We start from the raw sequence: 20295 nt of genomic DNA, 5'->3' as shown, positions 1-20295 counted from the left end.
ATCAATTAGAAAAAAAGCACTTTGCAGGAGACTCTGAAAACAGCCCCTATAGTAGGATTTCTGATTGTCCAATACCACAATTCAAAAACTACAAAACAAGAATGGCTTACTTGAATTCTACACTTGGTTTCCTTAATGAAGAAGAGACACCTGTAATCCCAGCACTCTGGGAAGCTGAGGCAGGAGGATCGAAAGTTCAAGCCCATCCTGGGCAACTTAGTGACACAGTGAGACCCTGTCTGAAAATAATACAAAGGGCTGGGGATGTAGCTCAGCGTGACCACCCTGAGTTCAATCCTCACTATATACATGGCTGACCAAGGAGACATTTGCTTATCCTTACCTGATGCCAGGCTTCCTCAAGGCAGAAATGCACATTCGGGGTAAAGAGGTCTAATAGACTAAGTCCACATTTTCTTTTACCAACTAACATTTTAATTTTAAAAAACTTTTTGTCCAGTACTAGAGATTGAATCCAGGGTCTGGAGCATGCAAGGCAAGTGTTCTACCACTGACCTACACCCTTAGTCCTTTAGAAAACTGAAAGCTGTCATTTTGAGGCAGGGTCTCATTAAGCTGCCCAGCTGCCTTGCACTTGGGAGCTTCCTGCTGCAGCTCCCCCGTACCTGGGCTAACAGGTGCGCACCACCATGCCCGAGGGGTCCTTCAGCTGCTGATACTCTGAAGCCTAGTTCATACACAGAAATTCCTAGAGGTGGTGTTGGCGTGTAGGATTGTGTCTGTTCTCAATTTTCCATAAGAAGAACTTTAAGGATGACATACAGTCTAAAAGAGAATTTTCCTAAGGTGCATAATACAGTGTCTGGCATACACACGACCTTTTAATATGCTATCTGTCTACCAGGCAGAATTAGAGAGAAGAAGCGCACCCGGGAGCCTTTTAGGGGAGTGCAGCAGTATTTGAAGAATACTGGAAGGGAAGAGAAATATTGAAAAGGGGAGAATACTGAACTCTCACAGGAGTGTAAGACAAAGCAACATTGCTACAACACGAGCAAGCGATAAAATGAGGCTGTTCCACACCAGTAAGACCTGAAAACAAAAAGTGGAGAAAGTGATGCCATTGCCGACAGCTCTGTCAGCAGAGCAGGAGAAGAGGCTATGAAGGCATGAGGTGGCCACTGGGCTGTGTCCCTGTTCTACCATCTTCCAAGTCAGATGGTCCCACATAGGAAGCGTCACCTTTCCTCGAAAGCCAATGCCAAGAATATGCAAATGAATGCATCTAACACACACCTGTGCACCTTCTAGATGAAAGGACTTCTGGTAGAGACATTTAGCGGGGACAGATTATGGAAACTTATTACTTTAGTGGCAATTGAACCAGGTTGCCATTCCTAAAAACAAGCTGCAGGTAAGGAAATGTCAATAAGGCCAAAAGCTTTCAGCCATAGGTTCAGCGAGCCTAGTAGACTATCACCTGCACCTTCATCTGCCTAAAATAGTACCAGACCTTTAAATGTCCAACTCAGTTGATTCTTTTTCCTGTAAGTCCTTACTTTCTTCTCTGTAAGAGAGCATATTCTCTCTTTATACTAATTCTTCACTCTACTTTTTGTTTCAATTTGTTATGTAGACTTTAAAAGCTTAGTCACCATAATTAGTGTAGGGTCTGACCTGGTCACCAGCTTGTATTAATCCAAGCAGTTTCTACTTACTTAGGGATACAGCCATGAGAGCAGCAGGAACCCCAAATGCCAGTGGGTAACAAGCTTGTTGAGTGTGAATTCCACATTGTTGAACTGGGGAAAAATGACAAGATTCACATTCATTATGGTATTGATAATGCCCTGGTAATTACATGTTGTTTTCGCTTAATGTTCATCACCTCTCCATTTGTCTAACTGACGTCATCCCTCTTTGGGCAAAGAAGCATTGTAGTAGAAAGAGCAAGAGAGGAGATAGGTTCTAATTTCAGCTTCTAAATAGATGTGTGATCCTGGGTAGGCCCTGCTCCGTGGATTTCCTAAATGGAGGAGATAAATATGACCAGGATCCAATAACTTGAGTACATATATGGAACGCGGTAAATAAAAGCAAAAGTACACTGGAAAATCAATATTCAGGCTCCCGTACTCATGATAATCAGGTAATAATTAGGAGTTTGGGCAGAGGTTGACAATTCTTTTCTGTGAAAGATCAAACAGTAAATATTTTAGGGTCTGAAGCATTTGGTTTCTATCATAAATCCTCAACTCTGCCTTTGTAGGGGAAAGCAGTCAGAGACAATACCTAGATCAATTGTTTTGCTCAGTTTTCTGGATTTGGCCTATAGGTTCATAGTCTGCCAACCTCCCAGGGGTATTTTAGCTCTGAAATCCTAGCACTGGTAAGGAAAACCATAAGGCTTTGTGAGGGCAACAGAGATTACTGGAGACCCTTTTAGCAGGATGTTGGAGCCTCCAGGAATGACCCAATCCTACAGGGATTTTGATTGGTCTGTGACAGCTATTTCACACTTCTGTAGAGGCAGAAGGTAACCAGTAGGAAAATGACAGTCACGCAAAGATTTCCTGTTAACAGATATGCAAATTGTTACTGTTCACAACAACACAAAGTAATTCCTCCTATAACCCATTAAGATCTCTGTTAGAAAAATTCTTGTTTGAACTGATTGTAACAACTTTCTAGTTCTCTCCTTGATTAAGTAAGTTGGAATAGGGATTTAGCATCTGTCATTTTCTAACTACTAATCTTTGTAGAAATATATGAATTCCTATAAAATATTTTATTTCATAATTCCATTTGATTCCAGTGTGGATACCATGCTTTTGTTAGTTTATGCCAAATAATGTGAGGCATTCCCTTCCACATACCATATTTCCTGGAAAATAAGCCCTAGCACAACGTTTCAGGATGCTCATAATATAAGCCCTACCCCAGTAATAAGCCCCAGTTCAGATCATCAGCCAGATGGATACATTTAGTATGTCTGTTGCAACACAGAACAGGTGTTTTGAATTATAAAATAATAAAATAAATAATTAAATATAAAATGATTGACATTAATACTTAAATTATAATATAAATTATAATTAAGCATAGTATTTGTAAATACCCAGCTGGCACCTTTGGATCACAGGTACACACCTATGTAAACAGAGGAACTCGGATTTATTGCTGAATGACCAATTGGAATACAGACACAATGCACAAAACGACTTGATAACGAACAGGTGTAGTTGTGTCTAATATGAATCTTCATAATTCAGTATGCGTGTGTTGTAACAAATGTACTTAATGCACTCATGTGAAATAAAGAAACATTTTCTGAATTTTGGTGCCTGTAATGTTTTGTCGGTTTTACGTAGACCATCATTCTTAACTGTCATCATTTTTGTTCCCAATTTTGTCTCTTAAGTCTTCAAGTAACACTTGATTTCATGGAAACTTCGTGAAGCCCAGCCAGTAAGAGGTCACGACTTGAGTGACGAATGCATGGGATCAAATCACTGACAGCTGTGTTGCCAGTGCACTATGAGCAGGCTACGTGGACAAGAAGTGCTCATTTAAGGAAACCTCTATTGCTGGCCATGAGAGACTGGGGCCAATGGTTCTACAGTTAATAGAGTTGCAAGAAATTCAGGCTAGAATTCGGAAGGGTTAGAGTTATGACAATGTTTGAGATGAAGACGAATGATTCTATTGGATAAATGTAGATTTTGTACATGAATAAGTGTAGACTGATGTACATCAAAAAATAAGACATCCCCTGAAAATAAGCCTCATTGCATCTTTTGGAGCAAAACTTAATATAGGACTCAGTCTTATTTTCAGGGAAATATGGTAGGAAATTCACAAACTCCCAATGGAGGGTGCAAAGACCTGAGTGTTGTTGACAGTTATCTATACTTACTGTCTCATTCTCTTGCTCTGGCTGGTTCTTTCAGAAATACATGAGATGTGAGGAAAGCAAAGAACAAAACCTTGCCCACTAACTTCTTCTGCCCACTCAAACATCAGTGGGTTGCAGAGCTTTAAGGCTGAAATGTCAATCACAGCCCACTAGGCCTTGTTCCGAAGCACCCTTTTGGACTCTTATTTCTCTCCCTGAACAAGGAGTCTGCATTAATGGAAAATCTGAAAAATTGATGCATGTGTGAGGGATGATTTAAACTCTCAGTGGTGAATGGAACCAAGGATTCAGGTAAGATTAGATGGGGACTCTGAAGTAAGACTCGGAGGAAAAGCAGCTCATATTCAGGCTGTTGATGTTCACCACAGGGCACGACAGCTGAACTGTCAGAGGGGAACGAAACAAAGCTCCAAGATAATGACTTAGCCTCTTTACCTGACCACCTTCTTCACAACTCAAAAAGAGGAAACAGAAGTGCCTTTCAGATATTTCTTACCTCTGAGGATGGGAGTGATGATGGTAGAAAGCAAGCTTCCAGCATTGATGGCCAAATAAAAGATGGAAAAAAATCTGTTTCTTTGCTTTTCCTGTAATGGAAAGGATAAAGTTAGAGTATGATGACTTGGGCTATGTGTCATCCAAGCAGGTGGCCCTGACACCTGACTTCACTTGGGCCTTAGCGCTGGTCAGGGTTTCACTTTTAGGAGCGCTCAAACTCAATGGAGAACAGACTCAGTGTCTGTGGAGCTGGATTCCTGGAGGTGTTTCCTGTGGGGGAACATGCTTGTACCTGGCCCTCCTCAAACTGATCACCACCAAACGCGGACACACAGGGCTTGATTCCTCCCGTGCCGAGAGCGATCAGGACCAGGCCGATCATCGACAGCGCCCTAGGGAAAGGAGCAGGTTAGGGACAAGGTGGCGGGTAGGTCCTCAGTTGCAGAAGCCTTCCTCTGATGTTTCTCAGAGGACAAGGGACAGGTGTAAACACGGAGAAGGGATGCCAACTTGATGAGAAGATAATTCGTAGGAATGCAGTCTGAGCGCTAAATGAAAAGTTGAACTTGGGAGCTTTCGCGTTCTTACCCTGTCTACCGTCTCCTTTCTATCACCCAGAAATCTGAACAGCTTGATATATGAGCAAAGACGAGAGGTTTTAGGGGGTTATTTTTGGTACTGGGGATCGAACTCAGGACCTTGTGCTTGTGAGGCAGGCGTGGCTCCACTGAGCCAAATCCCTGCAAGACTGGAGTTCTTCTGTTGCCTGATCATTTCCAGGAAAAGAATGTGTAAATGAAATGGCAACTAAGGGCTGGGGCTGTAGCTCAGTGTGTGTTTAGCATGCATAAGGCCCTAGGTTCAGTCTCCAACACACACACACGCACACACAGGCATGCGCACACACATACATACACCCAAAACATTAGTGACCACATGTAAACATTGTGTTATGCAATCAAAATAGACTCATGACACTCATTAAATGACCGTGGAAAATATGATTTCATTCCAGAGTAGAATATCAGGTTATGGAGTATGGTCTTAAATTTGTTTACAAAGTACAGAAGATTGAAAAGAAACAAAAGATTTATTATTATATCCAGGTGATAGGACTAAGGGTGATTTATCTTAATTTGTTTTTGTATTTTCCAGGTTATCTGTGTTTTATATCCTGAATTGAAAAAAATTATAGCATTTATCAACTGTCATTTGTAGTTTTACTAAACTTACAGTTGGGTACTAGAAATCTCAGGTTTTTACAAATACCTATCCTATATCTTCTTGATTGCTAATCTTTCTTAAAAATACTAAAGCTGGGCATGGCGAGAAACTGATGCAGGAGGATGGCAAGTTTGAGCCCAGCCTGGGCAACTTAGTGAGACCTTGTTTCAAAATAAAAAATAGAAGAGCTGGGGATGTATCTCAGTGAGAAGGTCCTGGGTTCAACTGCCAGTACAAACCAAACCAAACCAAACCAAAAAATTGAAAAGAAACCATGAAACAGATAAAGTCAAGGCAGATATTGTACATAGAAAGGACTCTTTAGAAGTCATATTTCCTGGGTCGATCTTTCTGACTCAATTGGCCTAAGCTCCTCATCTCATGTCTGAAGTGGTCACTCTCAGCATTACAAAGTCAACAAAAACCTGATTGAACTTTCCATCCCATTTACTCCTGTGAGGATTTCAGGCATGGTCCCACACCAACTCCACAAAAGGAAAGATAGGTTGCCAATATTTCTTGAGTGCCTGTCAATTACCAGGTAGCCTTCTGGGTGTTCTCCTGGATTAGCCCACAGCAGTCCCAGCTGAGGTGGGACCACTACAAGTAAAGAAACTGAGGCAAAGGGAGTAAGAGTTGCCCCAGATCACACACCTGCTAGAAGGCACTGCCATCTCCAAGTTCACGGTCAGTTATTTACTTATTTAGATTTTGAGATAGTCTTGCTAAGTTACTCTTGAACTTGCAGTCCTCCTGCCTCAGCCTCCCAGAGTGCTGCAATTACAGACAGTGCCATTACACCCAGCAAAGTCCATGTTCTTAAGAAGCCAGTTTTCCCAAGGTCATCCCTTGGGTTCAGACCTTGGCATCTGAGCTGTCCACTGTCTCATTGCTGTTCCCCTCATCAACATTGTTCCCTTTAGCGATCAAGAGCAAAGTGTTGGGGCCCTGGTCTGGACAGACGCCCAGTGGACTGGTGGGCCAGAGACGTGGGCACTGTGGGTACCGAGTCGAGTTTCAAACATATTACCAAGCCCATGGCATGGCTTGCTCAGGGATCAGTGAGTTGAATCACAATAAAAGGAGTCAAGACCAATCTTCATAACAGGTGTGAGGCCAGGCTCCAGGGAAGGAAAGGAACCCAGCAGAGGAGCACTTGCCTGTACCACTCACTACCAAGAGCCCCAAACAGACGGCTGGGTCAATGTTTATGACACCCAGTCCCTGAAACATGAGCAGATGAGCGGTACATGAGGAAAAACCAAAGGTCTCAGAGTCTTGGGGAGACTTCATGGTGTTAAGGTCAGAGATCTGTGGAAGCTACTGCTCCTAGGGAAAACCAAGGAGAACACGGATGCCCTCCCACTGACTACACACCATGCAGAAGACACAATTCTATCACTAAGCAGCCTCCTCTACACTGCTGCTGGGTAAGGACATGCCTCTCTCTGCTCCAGAGACATTTGAGGAGCAAGATGAGATATGAGAATACCAGACACCTGAGGGAACCAACTCACACGTGCGTGGGTATGCTGTCTGGGGTTCCATCGTGGTTGTGGTCTGTGAGGTCATTAATTGAGCTTATTGAGATGAGTCCTTGTCCAATGGTGTAAATGATGGAGAGCCATATAATTGTCCTGTGTTTGAAAGGGTGAAGGGAAACTTGGTTAAAATCGCAGTAACTGTCCATTTTCTATGCCTGTCCTTCAAAACTTATAAGAGCCCAATCCTGAATGCACTTGTTTCCTGAACTTGGATAAAACTGGTAAGGGTCAGAAAGGCATGACATATAGGCATAGAGCAAAGCTTTGGACAGAGGATAAGGAGATGGGGAAGATCCATTTTATCTTTCAAGTTTTTGAAAGACTCAATTTTTTTCATAAGTACAGAAATGAGTGTTCGTAGATTTAAACAGAAAGTTACCAGTCTTGTAGCTAGTAATGGCAGTTGGCCAGGAGTGACCACTGGTTATTTCTACAGACTTCTTTGGAGACAGTGAAGACCCTTGCCCTACCTATGTCATTCCTGGGTCCTGGAAAAGGCTCCACCTTCCCAGTGTGAGCTCTCAGCAGCTAAGATGTCCGTAGGGCAAAGTCTTTATTTTCCCAGCTTCTATATCATGATCAATAGGGTCCCTGCTACTACTTCAAGACAAGATGTTATGTAATTGCATGAACATTGCTAAATGCCAGGCACTGTGTTAGGCTCTCTGGGGTACGATGCTGAACAGAAACAGACCCCAAATACTCTCCTAAGAGCTTATGTCCTTGATTCTTCATCCTCTGACCCGATCATCCACCTCAAAATCTACATTTACATTCTGGCTTGTTAACAAGAAAGTCCCCACAACTCACTTGAACTTCCCCAGCCACGAGTCAGCAATAAGAGCTCCAAGGATTGGCATCAGGTAGCAGAGGGCGACGAAAGTATGGTAGATGGCAGTGGACAGATCATCGTTCCAGCCGATGAAGTTTCGGAAGTACAGAACCAGCAGTGCTTCCAGCAGAGGGGAGGAGGAGGAGGAAGGGAACAGAGTTAGGACAGGCTGTGGCCATTGGCGCTCTTCACCCAGGGGTGACAAGCAGCTAATAGTTACCTCTCATGCCATAGTAGGAGAACCTTTCACAGAACTCATTGACCACGATAAAGAAGATGCTCAGCGGATAACCAAAGCAAGTCTGGAGGAAAGAAAAACACGAGAGTGTGGAATCCACTCCTCTCCAGCCCACACTCGCAAGTAGTGTGAGTGGCGTGAAAAGCAGCAAGGCGCATTGAGCAACTCACCAGTGACCAGCCAGAAGCAGTCTCAAGTTAGAATCTTTACTCCCTTACATTACTCGTCTGTATAGAGACAGCAGTGAAATAGAGCAACTAGGTTCAGCATTAGTTTGAGCAGGAAATATGCAGCATTTCCTAAAGAGAGGATCTCTCACACAGATACAGGATCAGCCCCTCACTGATGCAAGATACACAATCCCCGTTTGGTAAGTGGACGAGGTGCAGCTGTGAACATCCAGGAGTAAAACAGATTGTGCAGTTCACAAAATGAAGCTAAGTGGAGAAGGAGAAAGGACACTCACCCGTGACTTGGACATTCCTAAAAGAAAAACAAAATGCCAATATTAGAGTCAGGTCATCACAACCTTTTTGGTGCATCTAAACTCGGATCCCCAATTTCCTGTGGCAGCGGAAGTGTTGTCACCACAAAGCCCCAGCCCTCTCTGAGATCCGAGCCCGAGACCTGCACTGCTCATCTGGATCGGGGCCTGGCCTCTGCTGTTTCCTTTAGGAAGTTCCTCAGGCCATTCTTGTGTGCGGTCAGAAATGAGAACCATGCTCAGCGAATCACGCCCCAGCCATTTCCTTCTTAGCACATCTCAAAGACTGCATGCATTAGGATAAAAGCCAAACATCTCAGTGTGTTCTTCACTACCTCACAGGTCACTGGGGTTTTGTGGGTGTCAAATAATTGAGACACAAAATGCTTGTGGGCGCCTCATGCACTGAGGATTTGGGCACCATTTCCTGATACCTGGGGCACTGCCTTCCTTCCAGCACACTCTCCACGCGCAAGGGACTCCAGCGATAGCCACCTGTTCACTCACTGAACACGCCTGCCCTCCACAAAAGTCCTTAAAGCATGAGGCAGCAATACTATAGCCAGGTTGCTCCCCAACTTTTAACACGTCCCTTCCTAACTCATGCTTTAGTTTTTTCTTAAATTTTTATCAGTACACATTTGAAGCACATAACGATCACATTTGTCATGGGGAATTGGTGCATGCACATGACACATCTTAATTCTTTTTTTTTTTTTTCCGGTACCGGGGACTGAACTCGGGACCTTGCGCTTGCGCGGCAGGCGCAGTGCCACTGAGCTAAATCCCCAGCCCCAATTCTTTTTACACCCTTTTCCCTCACCTCTCTCCATTTCTTGGTCCTCTTTCCACTTGCAAAAGGTCTATCTCCCTGCTCCCTGATATCTGTCTTTTGTTTTGCTATTTACACTTTGGGTTTCTCATACGAGAAAACACGTGATATGTAAGCTTGCGTGTCTGGTTTATTCCATTTATATTATGCTCTCAAGGTGCAGCCTCCTTTATGGCAGAGTAGTACTTCATTATATACAAATCCTACACTTTCTTTACCCATCCATCTGCTGACGGACATACGGGCTTCTTCCAGAACTTAGCGGCTATGAGTTGGGCCGGCATAAACATGGTGTGCACGCTTTAGTCTTGCCACCGATACTCTCCCTGGGCACCATAGTGGAATAGCGGGTAGTTCTTATTCTTCCTCCATCCCAGGCTGCCCCTCAAAGGGAGGAATCCTGGGCTGTCCGTCATACCAACCTCTCGGGTCCCAACCTCAATGACAATACCCACCACTAGTAGGGGCTATTGTTAGCAGAATGAAGCAGAAGAGCAAGAAGGAAAGATGAGTACAAGTGGCTGGGTGCACACCAAGGCCGGCGGACTCTACCACCTACATCCGGGTAGCACCTGCAGCTCCACCGCCTCTGAAGAAGCAGAAGACACCGCGCTTCTGTCTCCCTCCCCTGAATTTTGACAAGAGGTGACAGTGGTCCTTGTCCTTAGTCTTTGCACCTCCTTGCCCTGCTCACTACACCCATACCCTGCCCCGTGTTTATCACTGCCAGTCCGGTCCCCTCTGTGCACCTTTCCAGGGGGATCCACTGCCACCTCCAGCCCACCTCAAGTTCATCTTACTGCCCATGGCTGCCAGTGCTCCTGGAGCATGCCCCGCCTCTATGAGGGATCAGGGTACAGTCAGGGGTCTGAAACTCGGGTGTGCCTCAGAGTCACCCGAAGCTTGTGAGCAGACTGCTGGCCCCGCCCCGGTGCTGCTGACTCTGAGGTCTGCCGTGGACATTCGACTTTGCACTCCGACAAGTGCCCGATTGTGGCTGTCACTGGCCCAGGCAGCTTGCTTTGAAAACCACTGCACTGGAGAATTAGCAACTAATCCTCAAATCCCTACAGCGACCCTTGTGTCCTACACCGCAGTGGAGCTGCCAATTCAGAAAGCAGCTCAATTGGAAACCAGTGCCAGCCACCATGGCTTGTATTGAAGACTGATTTGGGCTGCTTCTGATGATTTACATTTCTACAAATTGCAAGGTGAGATGGATGCTGCAGGCCCAGGGACCACACTCTGAGAAGCACATGCAGGCTGTGCCGTGCCGTCCTGCTGCCTGATGGAGCCTTGTAGTGAAGTTCCATGCTTCCCTGGCTCCAAGCACAGAGAGACCAGCCGTCCAGAGCAGAAAGCAAACCCAGGGGCAGACACGGCTGAAGTCTCTACCCTGGATCCTGCCTCTGTCTCTTACACCGTTCCCCATCCGGGCCTTCCTCTCAGATTTGCCACATGTATTTTCACTATGTGTAAAGGAAACCGCAGCCCTGCCTGAGGGGCTCCCTTCTCACCCGGTCCGGCCCCATGTGGCCTCCAGGCCCGCAGTCACTCATCCCCAGCCAGGAGTGTCCCTTCCTATTCCTGTCACGCTGGCTGTTTCCACTTCTCCAGCTCAGCATGGCCTGGGGCCTCACACCGGATGGCATTTTTGCCCACTTAAGGGCATTTTAGATGCTATCTTAGACCTGGCTCTAAGAAGGGAAAAATACACTCTCCTGGTCCTGGTCTCACAGAACCCCAATGTCCAATTCTTCCTGCTGCTCAAGTTCTGGATGGAGATTCCTCAGCACCAGCAAAGTGCTTTTCTCACTGATTAGGCCTCTCTTGTGGAAAGTGGCTGCTTTTAGGAACAGCACATGCAGAACAGAGGAGACCCAGACCCCAGAGCCGTCTGGAGTTTCCTCACAGCTATTCTGTTCCAGAGTTCTTCAGAATTCTGTTTCACGGGGAAAGACTTCCTCTCTCTAGAGTAGTAGGTAGATTTTTGTTGTTGTTGTTGTTAAATATTTTCTGGCACTAGTTGTTTGCTAAATAATATTTACTTCAAACATAAATAGGCTTACAGAAAAGACACCAAAACATTCAGGGAGTTTAGACTTTATCTTAATGATCATCACACCGGGAACTAAGTTAGGGGAAAGGAAATTCCCAAAGTGGAAGTCAGATGTGGTACATTCAGGGCACAGGGGCACTTTCCGAAGAACAGCTTTGATTATTGCGGGGCAGAGGTTGGAAGCTTTTCTGTAGACTCCTGAGCTATGGGTAGCTGGCTGGCTGGCTGTAGTAGTCAGCGGTTCTTATCTGCATGTCCCTGTGTTGCTATCTTAAAAAGGCCAAGTGTAGAGTGCTGTTCATAGGGAGACTTGAGCTTGAACTCAAATTGCAAGCAGGACAAGATTCTGAGATTGTGTTTATAGTTGGTATCTGGGTAGCAAAACTAACCAGCATATTTGAGTGGTCCGATGTTAGAGTCACTCTTAAATCACCTGGGTTTATGGATAGATCAGAGCCAAGCCTAAAATCCAGCCCATTAGAGAAATCACCAAAGAAATGCCAGTTCTTGTTGCTATTCTACGTCTAGCAAAGAGTTTGACTTTCTTTTGTGTAAATAATTTAATAAAATAAGCATATGATATACATTTCTATGATGACTGACTTGGTGGTGTGGTGCAGACAGGTAAAGCAAGAACAAAACAATACTCCACTGATCCCCACTACTTAATAAAGTTTCTCCATTAGCGTGAATATCTCCCTGTTTATACAAAGCTTGTTTCAGATTTTGAACCACTTAGTTAAATCTCTAATGTTTTATTACCTAAAAATCAATATGGTCATGGGCCATTTGATATCAGAGATAAGTTCTGAGGAGTGTGTTAGGTGAGGCGTGGTTGTACAAATATCACAGAACGAACCTACACAATGCAAAATGGCATAGCCTTCCACAGGCCTAGGATCTGCTGGTGGTCTTAGTGGAGTGTGTGACCTGTCGTTGATTGAAATGTTACCATGTGGCACACGGCCAAACCCCTCGGGAACACGCAGGGCATAGACAGTGTATCTCTAGGAGTTGGACTTTTGATTGCAGGGGATGAGGCACTTTGCGGAGGTCTCGAAGAGAAGCTCTCTCTGTCCTGTGAGCAGAGAGAAAACTTTCTGTCACGGCTAAGTGTCAAACAGAGGGACTGACTCAAGTTGCGTGCTGTTTTCGGGATGGTGTTTCTGAAGTCCCATGGTGTGGTAGGCAGAACAGTGTCCCCCAAAAGTGTTCATATCCCAGGCTCTGGAACTTGTGGATGTGTTTCCTTCTACAGCGAGAGGGACTTTGCGGATGTAAGATGAGATGCAGTGTTTGTCCTGAGCTTTTCAGTGGACCCAGTATAATCACAAGTGTCCTACAAAGAGTCAGAAGAGACGATGTGGATGTGACAACAGGGCAAGGGCATGACTGCAATTGTTGCTGCTGAGGGACCACAAGCCAAGGAATGTGGGCAGCCTGGGGCGGTGGGAGAAGCCAAGGAAATGGAAATGAGCTCTCCTTTTAGAAGGCAGCCCTGTGCCTCTATGAGAGCAGCCCCATAAAATCCATTTTAAAACAGGGTGTTGCTACATAGATCAGGCTGGCCTCAAACTCGTGGCAATTCTTCTGCCTCAGCCTCCCATTTCAGGCTTCTGACCTCCAAGACTGTAAGACACTGTTATTTTAGGCCATTGAGTCTGTGGCATACTGTGTTGTCACAGCAGGAATGGGAAACTAATGCACATGGATTTGCCTCAAACTCTATAATTATATAGGTAGGTCTTTAATCACTATTTACATATAAGTAAGGCTCCATTTTCCTACTTCTTTTGTGGTAAGGGGGATTGAACCCAGGGCCTTTATAGTGAGCTACATCCCCAGCCCTTTTTATTTTGAGACAGGCTCTCACTAAGTTGTAGGAGTCAAACGTGCAATAATCCTGCCCCACCTCCCCAAGTGCTGTGATTACAGGCGTGCACCACCATGCCCAGCTAAGATGTCCTTTTTATTATTATTACTTTCCTAAGCTCCATTTTTCTATATGGGAGTTTGAAGTGCACTCCTGGCCCCTGCCTTTTTAGTCGGACTGGCAGGACCCACACTGTCACTGGGTCTGTGCCTTCCACAGGTTACAGACTGTGGTACCCACTGCTGGGGCAGAGCTGGGCCATGCTGCCCTATCAGGTTGCTGAGGTGGTCTGTGAAGGGATTCAAAAGCCAGAAGCAAGGGATGGAGCTGACGGAGCAGGCCTCACGAGCCCTCCAGGGAATGCAAGGGCCTCTGCCAGACGCAGCTTGGCCTCATGAAGGGCAGGAGTGGCTCTGAGTTAGGCTGAGAACATTCTCAATATCACACTGGCATCGAGCAGGTGGGAAGATGTGGCCTTTGAAGATGAGCGAGGAACTTGAGCGCAGAAATTGGAATCTACATGAATAAGATGAAGGCTGTTATTTATTCACGGGTAGTTTTTTCCCAAGTATGGATGGATATTAGAATGGACTGAGTTAAAATAGGACAAAATCAACTGTGGGGATCCCTGGTGGGGCTGAGATGAGAAGAGGAGGCAGCCCTCTTCCAGGGTCGCTCACACTGACCCAGAGCAGAAGGGCCTGATGTGATTGATAGCGAACCTTTTAGAGCTTTCAATGATACAAACAGCCCACTGCGGCACGTGTGCCATAGGTTCGCCACCACTGGTAGGAGACCCAACAGGCATGTGCTCTTGGCTAGAGCAGCAGCAATCTTCAGAGCTTTTGTTGTCTTATTTTCTACCTCTCTTGGTACAGTGGAAGGCAGACGACCCTAGATCGCTATTTAAATGTAAATGGATGGAAGGAGGTGACTTCCTCAGCTCCACTGTTTCTAACTCTACTAATTTCCAGTGCCCATGGTGGGCCAGGGACTTCCCTGTCCCTGAGAGTAACAAGCTGCCTCTTCCATCAGCCAGGCCTGGCATTGTCTTGTGTGTTAAAACACCCCTGCCCTCAGCTTGGGGGATGCTGCTCAGGCTCTGGGGACAGCTGTTGGTCACTGTCTTAGTTTTCTAGGGCTGCCATACACAGTACCTCAAACTGGGTGGCTTAAAACAGTGCAGAAGTCTGAGCTCTTGGTGTCAACAGGCTTGCTTCCCTCTGTGGTGGGTGGCAGAATCTGTCCCGGCCCCTCCCCTAACTCCTGGTATTTGTTGGCCATCTCTGGTGTTCCCAGGCTTGTAGACATACAACTGGGTATCTTCCTCACCTTCACATGTGTCCTTCCTGTGATGTACCTATGTCCACATCTTTTTTTTTTTTTTTGAGACAGGGTCTCGCTATGTAGTTCATGCTGGCCTTGAACTCACTATATAGCCCAGACTGGCCTTGAATTTTCGGTGATTCTCCTGCTTCAGCCTCCCAAGTGTGAGATTACAAGCATGTGTCACCACACCCCCTCCCACATTTTCTTCTTTTTTTTTTTTTTTTTTGGTACCGGGGATCGAACTTGGGACCTTGCGCTTGCGAGGCAGGTGCCGGAACCACTGAGCTAAATCCCTGGCCCCACATTTTCTTAATAAAGACACTAGTCATACTGGATTAGGGGTCCACCCTACTCTACTATGGTCTTATTTTCTTGCGGGGGGTGGGTGGGTGGGTACCGGGGATTGAACTCAGGTCCTTGCACTTGCGGGGCAGGCGGTGGAACCACTGAGCTAAATCTCTGGCCCTACTATGGCCTCATTTTAACTAATTACATTTCCAACAACCCTATTTCCCAAAGAGATCACATTCTGAGGTCCTAGGGGTTTGAGTTTCAACATAACAATTTTTGGAATACACAGTTAAACCCACTGTATCCCTCACTGCTTTAGGTTACAAGTACCCTTTTGCCCTTTAAAAAGATTTCTACATATGACTGTACAAAGTCATCAGCTTAGGAAGGCTGTAATGGCCACTTTCTGATGATTTTATAAATTTATGACTCTTAGCATCATTTCCCGGTAATCACAGACGTGGATTTCTGTGCACCTCTCCCATTCAGTTTTAGAAAAACATGGGCTCCAGGCTCTGAGCACCTGTGGACGTGGTTGGATTGCTTCATCTCAACCTGCACATTTGCAGGGAGTGGTCAGCCGGCCTCGGAGTACCCCAGGGTTAATATGTAGCGAACAGAAAGATCTGGGCAATTGTCCTAAATTCTGCCCAGGCCTAGGCAGTGAACGGTGCTCAGCTGAGAGGATTGTTCCCGGGGTTAGAACAGTTACCTTGCTCTCCCTATTCCTTTCTTTTTTTTTTTTTCTTTTGGTACTGGGGATCGAACTCGGGTCCTTGCACTTGCGAGGCAGGCACTGGAACCCTTCCTATTCCTTTCTTTATCCACACCTGGCTATTTTTATTCTACAGGAATAGGACTTATGAGTTGGGCTTACTTTAAATGCATGGCAGCTGAGGTGAATACAAACTACATTCTCAGGTTAAAGAGAGAACCCTTCCTCAGAGGAGCCCCAGCAGGAGACAGGGAACTAAAGATCCTGATGGAAAGCATCTACACCTCCCTCCCATCAAAATGTCCATGCTGCAGCCAGCAGAGACTAGCACTTTAGCATCTGTGTTGTGCGTGGGTCCACCTTCATCAATATACAACACGATCTTGTATGTTGTCATAGGAGGAAACAGTGCCAAAGACGCGTCAGTGTTGCTAAATTAAAAGGAACCAATTACCTAGGGTTTTGTGGGGTGGATGTTTTGGAGACAATTAAATTAGAGACTCTAACTTCTACACCCAAAGACTTTTTGCTCTTATTTGATGAATCATGACTAGAAAAATGCTTCACAATCACAATAAGCATGAAGTTAGGCTATAAGACTATGCACAGAATGCAAAAGTTTTGCCTCATTGATAATAGAAAATACAAGAAAGTTCTAGAGTAGAATGCTAGAAAAATACTATGTGTATTTTAAATTTTATGAGGTATTATCAATAACTCTCCATAAAAATATTAGCTGACTTACTTAGTTTTTTCTTATAATTTTGAAATGAGTAAGGACTGAAGAGATGGTAAAAACGGTGAAACCCAATGTGTAGTTAAAAACTGCCTGAACAGCAATTAGAAAAGAGAAAGAAATAAAAGGAATAAAGATAGGAAAAGAAGTGAAACTGTCATTATTTGCTGATGATATGATACTTTACATAGAAGACCCAAAAAACTTGGCCAAAACACTTCTAGACTTGGTTGACAGATTCAGTAGAGTAGCTGGATACAAGGGCAACACTCAAAAAACAATAGTCTTTTTGTACACAAATAACAGACTCACTGAGAAATTAGGGAAACAATTCCTTTTACAATAGCATCCAAAAAAATGAAATATCTAGGAATCAATCTAACAAAGGAAGCAAAAGACCTGTACACTGAAAACTACAGCACTCTGAAAAAAAGAGCTCGAAGAGGATACAAGAAAATGGAAAGACATCCCTTGCTCCTGGGTAAGAAGAACCAGTATAGTGAAAATGGCCATACTTCCAAAATTACTTTATAGAGTTAATGTAATGCCAATTGAAATTCCAACAATATACTTCACAGAACTAGAGAAAACAATCCAAAAATTCATTTGGAACCATAAGAGACCTAGAATAGCTAAAGCAATTCTAAGCAACAGAGACATGGCTAGGGGTATCACAATCCTCAAGTTGAAACTATACTACAAAGCTACTGTGATAAAATCAGCATGGTACTGGCAAAGGAACAGACCTGAGGATCAGTGGAATAGATTAGAAGATCCAGAAACAAGTCCAGACATGCTCAGCCACCTCACCTTTGACAAAGGAGCCAACTACCATCATTGGAGGAAAGATAGCCTATTTAATAAATAGTGTTGGAAAAACTGGATTTCAACCTGCCAAAGATTGAAACTAGACCCATACCTATCACCATGCATTAAACTAAGATCAAAGTGGATTAAAGATCTAAATATTAAGACAGAAACACTAAATTTGCTGGAAGATAAGTTAGGTAGAACTCTTGAAGACATTGGCATAGGAAAAGACTTTATGAACAAAACCTCAGCAGCACAGGAGCTAGCAGAAAGAATCAACAACTGGGATCTCATCTTATTAAAAAGCTTCTGCACTGCAAAAGAAACCACCAACAGAGCTAATAGACAACCTACAATATGGGGAAAAATTTTTAGCAGCTGTACCTTAGACAAAGGACTACTATCTAGAATATATAAAGAATTGAAAAAAATCAGACCCCCCAAATTCAAAGACCCAATTCAAAAACGGGCATCTGAAATGAACAGACATTTCTCAGACAAGGAAGTAAAAGCAGCAAACAAATATATGAAAAAATGTTCAACATCACTCGTCATTCAAGAGATGCAGATGATAACAACACTGAGATTCCACCTCACCCCAGAAAGAATGGCTGCTATCAAGAAATCAACAAATAACAAATGCTGGCGGGGTTGTGGGGAGAAAGGAACCCTTCTCCATTGCTGGTGGGAGTGCAGACTGGTGCAACCACTGTGGAAGTCAGTATGGAGATACCTCAAAGAACTAGAGGACTAGAGGTCCCATATGACCCAGCAATTCCCCTGCTGGTTATCTTCCCAAAAGAATTAAAAGAATCATACCACAGCGATATATATGCACCCATGTTCATAGCGGCACAGTTTGTAATAGCTAAAGCTTGAAAGCAGCCCAAGTGCCCGTGAACTGGAAATTGGATAAAGAAAATGTGGTTTTTTAATAAAATAGAGTACTACTCAGCCGTAAAGAACAAAAAACTAGAATCATTTATAGCTAAATGGATGCATATCGAGGCCATACTCTTAAGTGAAATAAATAGGACACACATATGTAAATACTGAATAGTTTCACTATTGTGAGAAACTGATAGTGTAAACAAGGGTTAAAATGATTAAAATGAATAACTGATAATTTGAAATAGGAAAAAAGGTCCAAAGACGAAGGAGTGAAGGGAGGGGAAGGGGAAAGGAAAAGAGGGAAAGGAAAAGCTATGAGAAAAGAAAAAAAAAAAAAGGAAATGAAATCTATGTAAATAGGGAAGGGAGGAGGGGGTGAAGGGTGCACAGGTAATGGGGGAAAAAAAGTAAGAACCAAGATACATCATGTTCAGGTACAAACACCCAATGATAAATGTAAACGAATTGTATACCTAAAATGTACCAATAAAAGAACTAAAAAAACCCCCTAAAACTGCCTGAGAACTTTATCATAGCACAGTATTGACAGAGCATGGCCATGATTTTTAGAATTTTAGATAAATTATCTGTGTTTATGACATCACTTTGAGGGTTTTTTATTTCATGTTTATATAGAGAGGGTGTTTTCTCTGTACCACTTTTGTTATTGAATGGATTTTTATTTTTATTTTTATTTTTGGTACCAGGGATCAAACTTGGGACCTTGCACTTGCAAGGCAGGTGGCAGCACCACTGAGCCAAATCCCTTGCCCATTGAATGGATTTTTATTTATTTTTATTTTTATTTTTTTTTGGTACCAGGGATCAAACTCGGGTCCTTGCGCTTGCGCAGCAGGCAGTGAAACCACTGAGCTAAATCCCCGGCCCCTTGAATGGATTTTTAAAGAATTATTTGGTACTATGGCCAAAAAAGAAAATCCACCTGCCTTGCTGGGCAGGTGTATGTGTGTGTATGTGTGTCTGTGTGTGTGTGTGTGTGTGTGTGTCATTTGTCACCAAATGTAGCACCTAGGCCGAGGACACAGGCCATGATGGAGTCATCTTTACACGCTAAGAATGTTTCACCTAAACCAGGTATAAGAGATGTGCACATTTCAGAGAGAATATTTTCTCTATACCATGTGGGGAGCTGAATAGTGTTGTTCCCAAATTCAAGTAACTGCCCCAAATCTCAGATCAAGCATTATCTGTAAACAGCAAAAAATCAGATGCAATTAGTTAAGGTGAGTGAGGTCAGACTGCAGTAGGGGTGAGCCCCGCAGCCAAGGGGAATTATGTCCTTAATAAGAGAGATGTGACACAGAGACAAACGCTCAGGAGGAAGGTGGCCACCCACGTGACAACAGAGGTAGAGACTGCAGAGATGCAGATGTGGGCCAAGGAATGCTAAGGACAGCTGGAGTCACCTGGAGCTCAGAGAAAGCTGGAAAACAGATTGTCCCTGAGGGCCTTCAGAGGGCGGGGCCTGCGGACACCCTGATGCTGGACTTGCAGCCTGACCGTGCCAGGGAATACATCTCTGGTGTTTTACAACATCAACTTGTGGTATTCCTGCTGCAACAGCCACAGGAAACGAATAATCCTGTGAGATTCTATGTTTGAGTTTGTCACAGTTTATATCTAGATGTCCCCCCAAAGCCTCATACGCTCATAGATGGGGCTTTGGGGAGGTAACTGGATCATGTGATATGTGGGAGACTGCAATCTTGATTCTGCCCCAAAGCAGGCTGTAAGCAGCACAGGCTGTAAAGAGCTAACCCCACAATTCATTTGTGTATAGAATTGAGTCTGGCTGAAACCTACGTGCCAAGGTCAGAGTAACTCGCACACAAATTTCATTCCTACAACTAAAACCTTCTTACTACAAGGACAATGTTCTAATTACAAGTATATATTTTGTCTATTCTGTTTCTAATTTGAGAATGCTTTGTCTTGTCCTTTGTGAGTCTTGTTTACATTATTTTCCATAGAAACGGCATGTCTGCACCTCCTTGCAGGTAGTTCTGCCCTTACATGTAGCTTGCCTTTACCGTAATTGATT

General features: G+C 44.2%; 1 protein-coding gene across 2 annotated transcripts in view; it reads right to left on the bottom strand.

The window, feature by feature from the left end:
- The window catches only part of Slc15a1 (solute carrier family 15 member 1), a 45590-nt gene that overhangs the window by 19539 nt on the left and 5756 nt on the right, over positions 1-20295 (bottom strand). The window contains exons 2-8 of one of the 2 annotated variants that reach the window (XM_004858628.3): positions 8680-8696; positions 8196-8277; positions 7954-8095; positions 7117-7236; positions 4668-4767; positions 4374-4464; positions 1680-1763 (exon numbers count right to left, since the gene is read on the bottom strand). In XM_004858628.3, coding sequence (XP_004858685.2) covers positions 1680-1763; positions 4374-4464; positions 4668-4767; positions 7117-7236; positions 7954-8095; positions 8196-8277; positions 8680-8696 — 636 coding nt within the window. Of the gene's footprint in view, positions 1-1679; positions 1764-4373; positions 4465-4667; positions 4768-7116; positions 7237-7953; positions 8096-8195; positions 8278-8383; positions 8697-20295 lie in introns of both variants that reach the window. The other variant, XM_087193065.1, reaches the window with a different exon arrangement.

The sequence above is a fragment of the Heterocephalus glaber genome, unplaced genomic scaffold (genome assembly GCF_053883595.1).
Source record: "Heterocephalus glaber isolate CG9 unplaced genomic scaffold, H.glaber_assembly_v1.0 deba00001578, whole genome shotgun sequence".
NCBI classification, from domain to species: Eukaryota; Metazoa; Chordata; class Mammalia; order Rodentia; family Bathyergidae; genus Heterocephalus; species Heterocephalus glaber.
The sequence above is the reverse complement of the archived record's forward strand: the minus strand, read 5'-3'. Positions and strand labels throughout refer to the sequence as shown.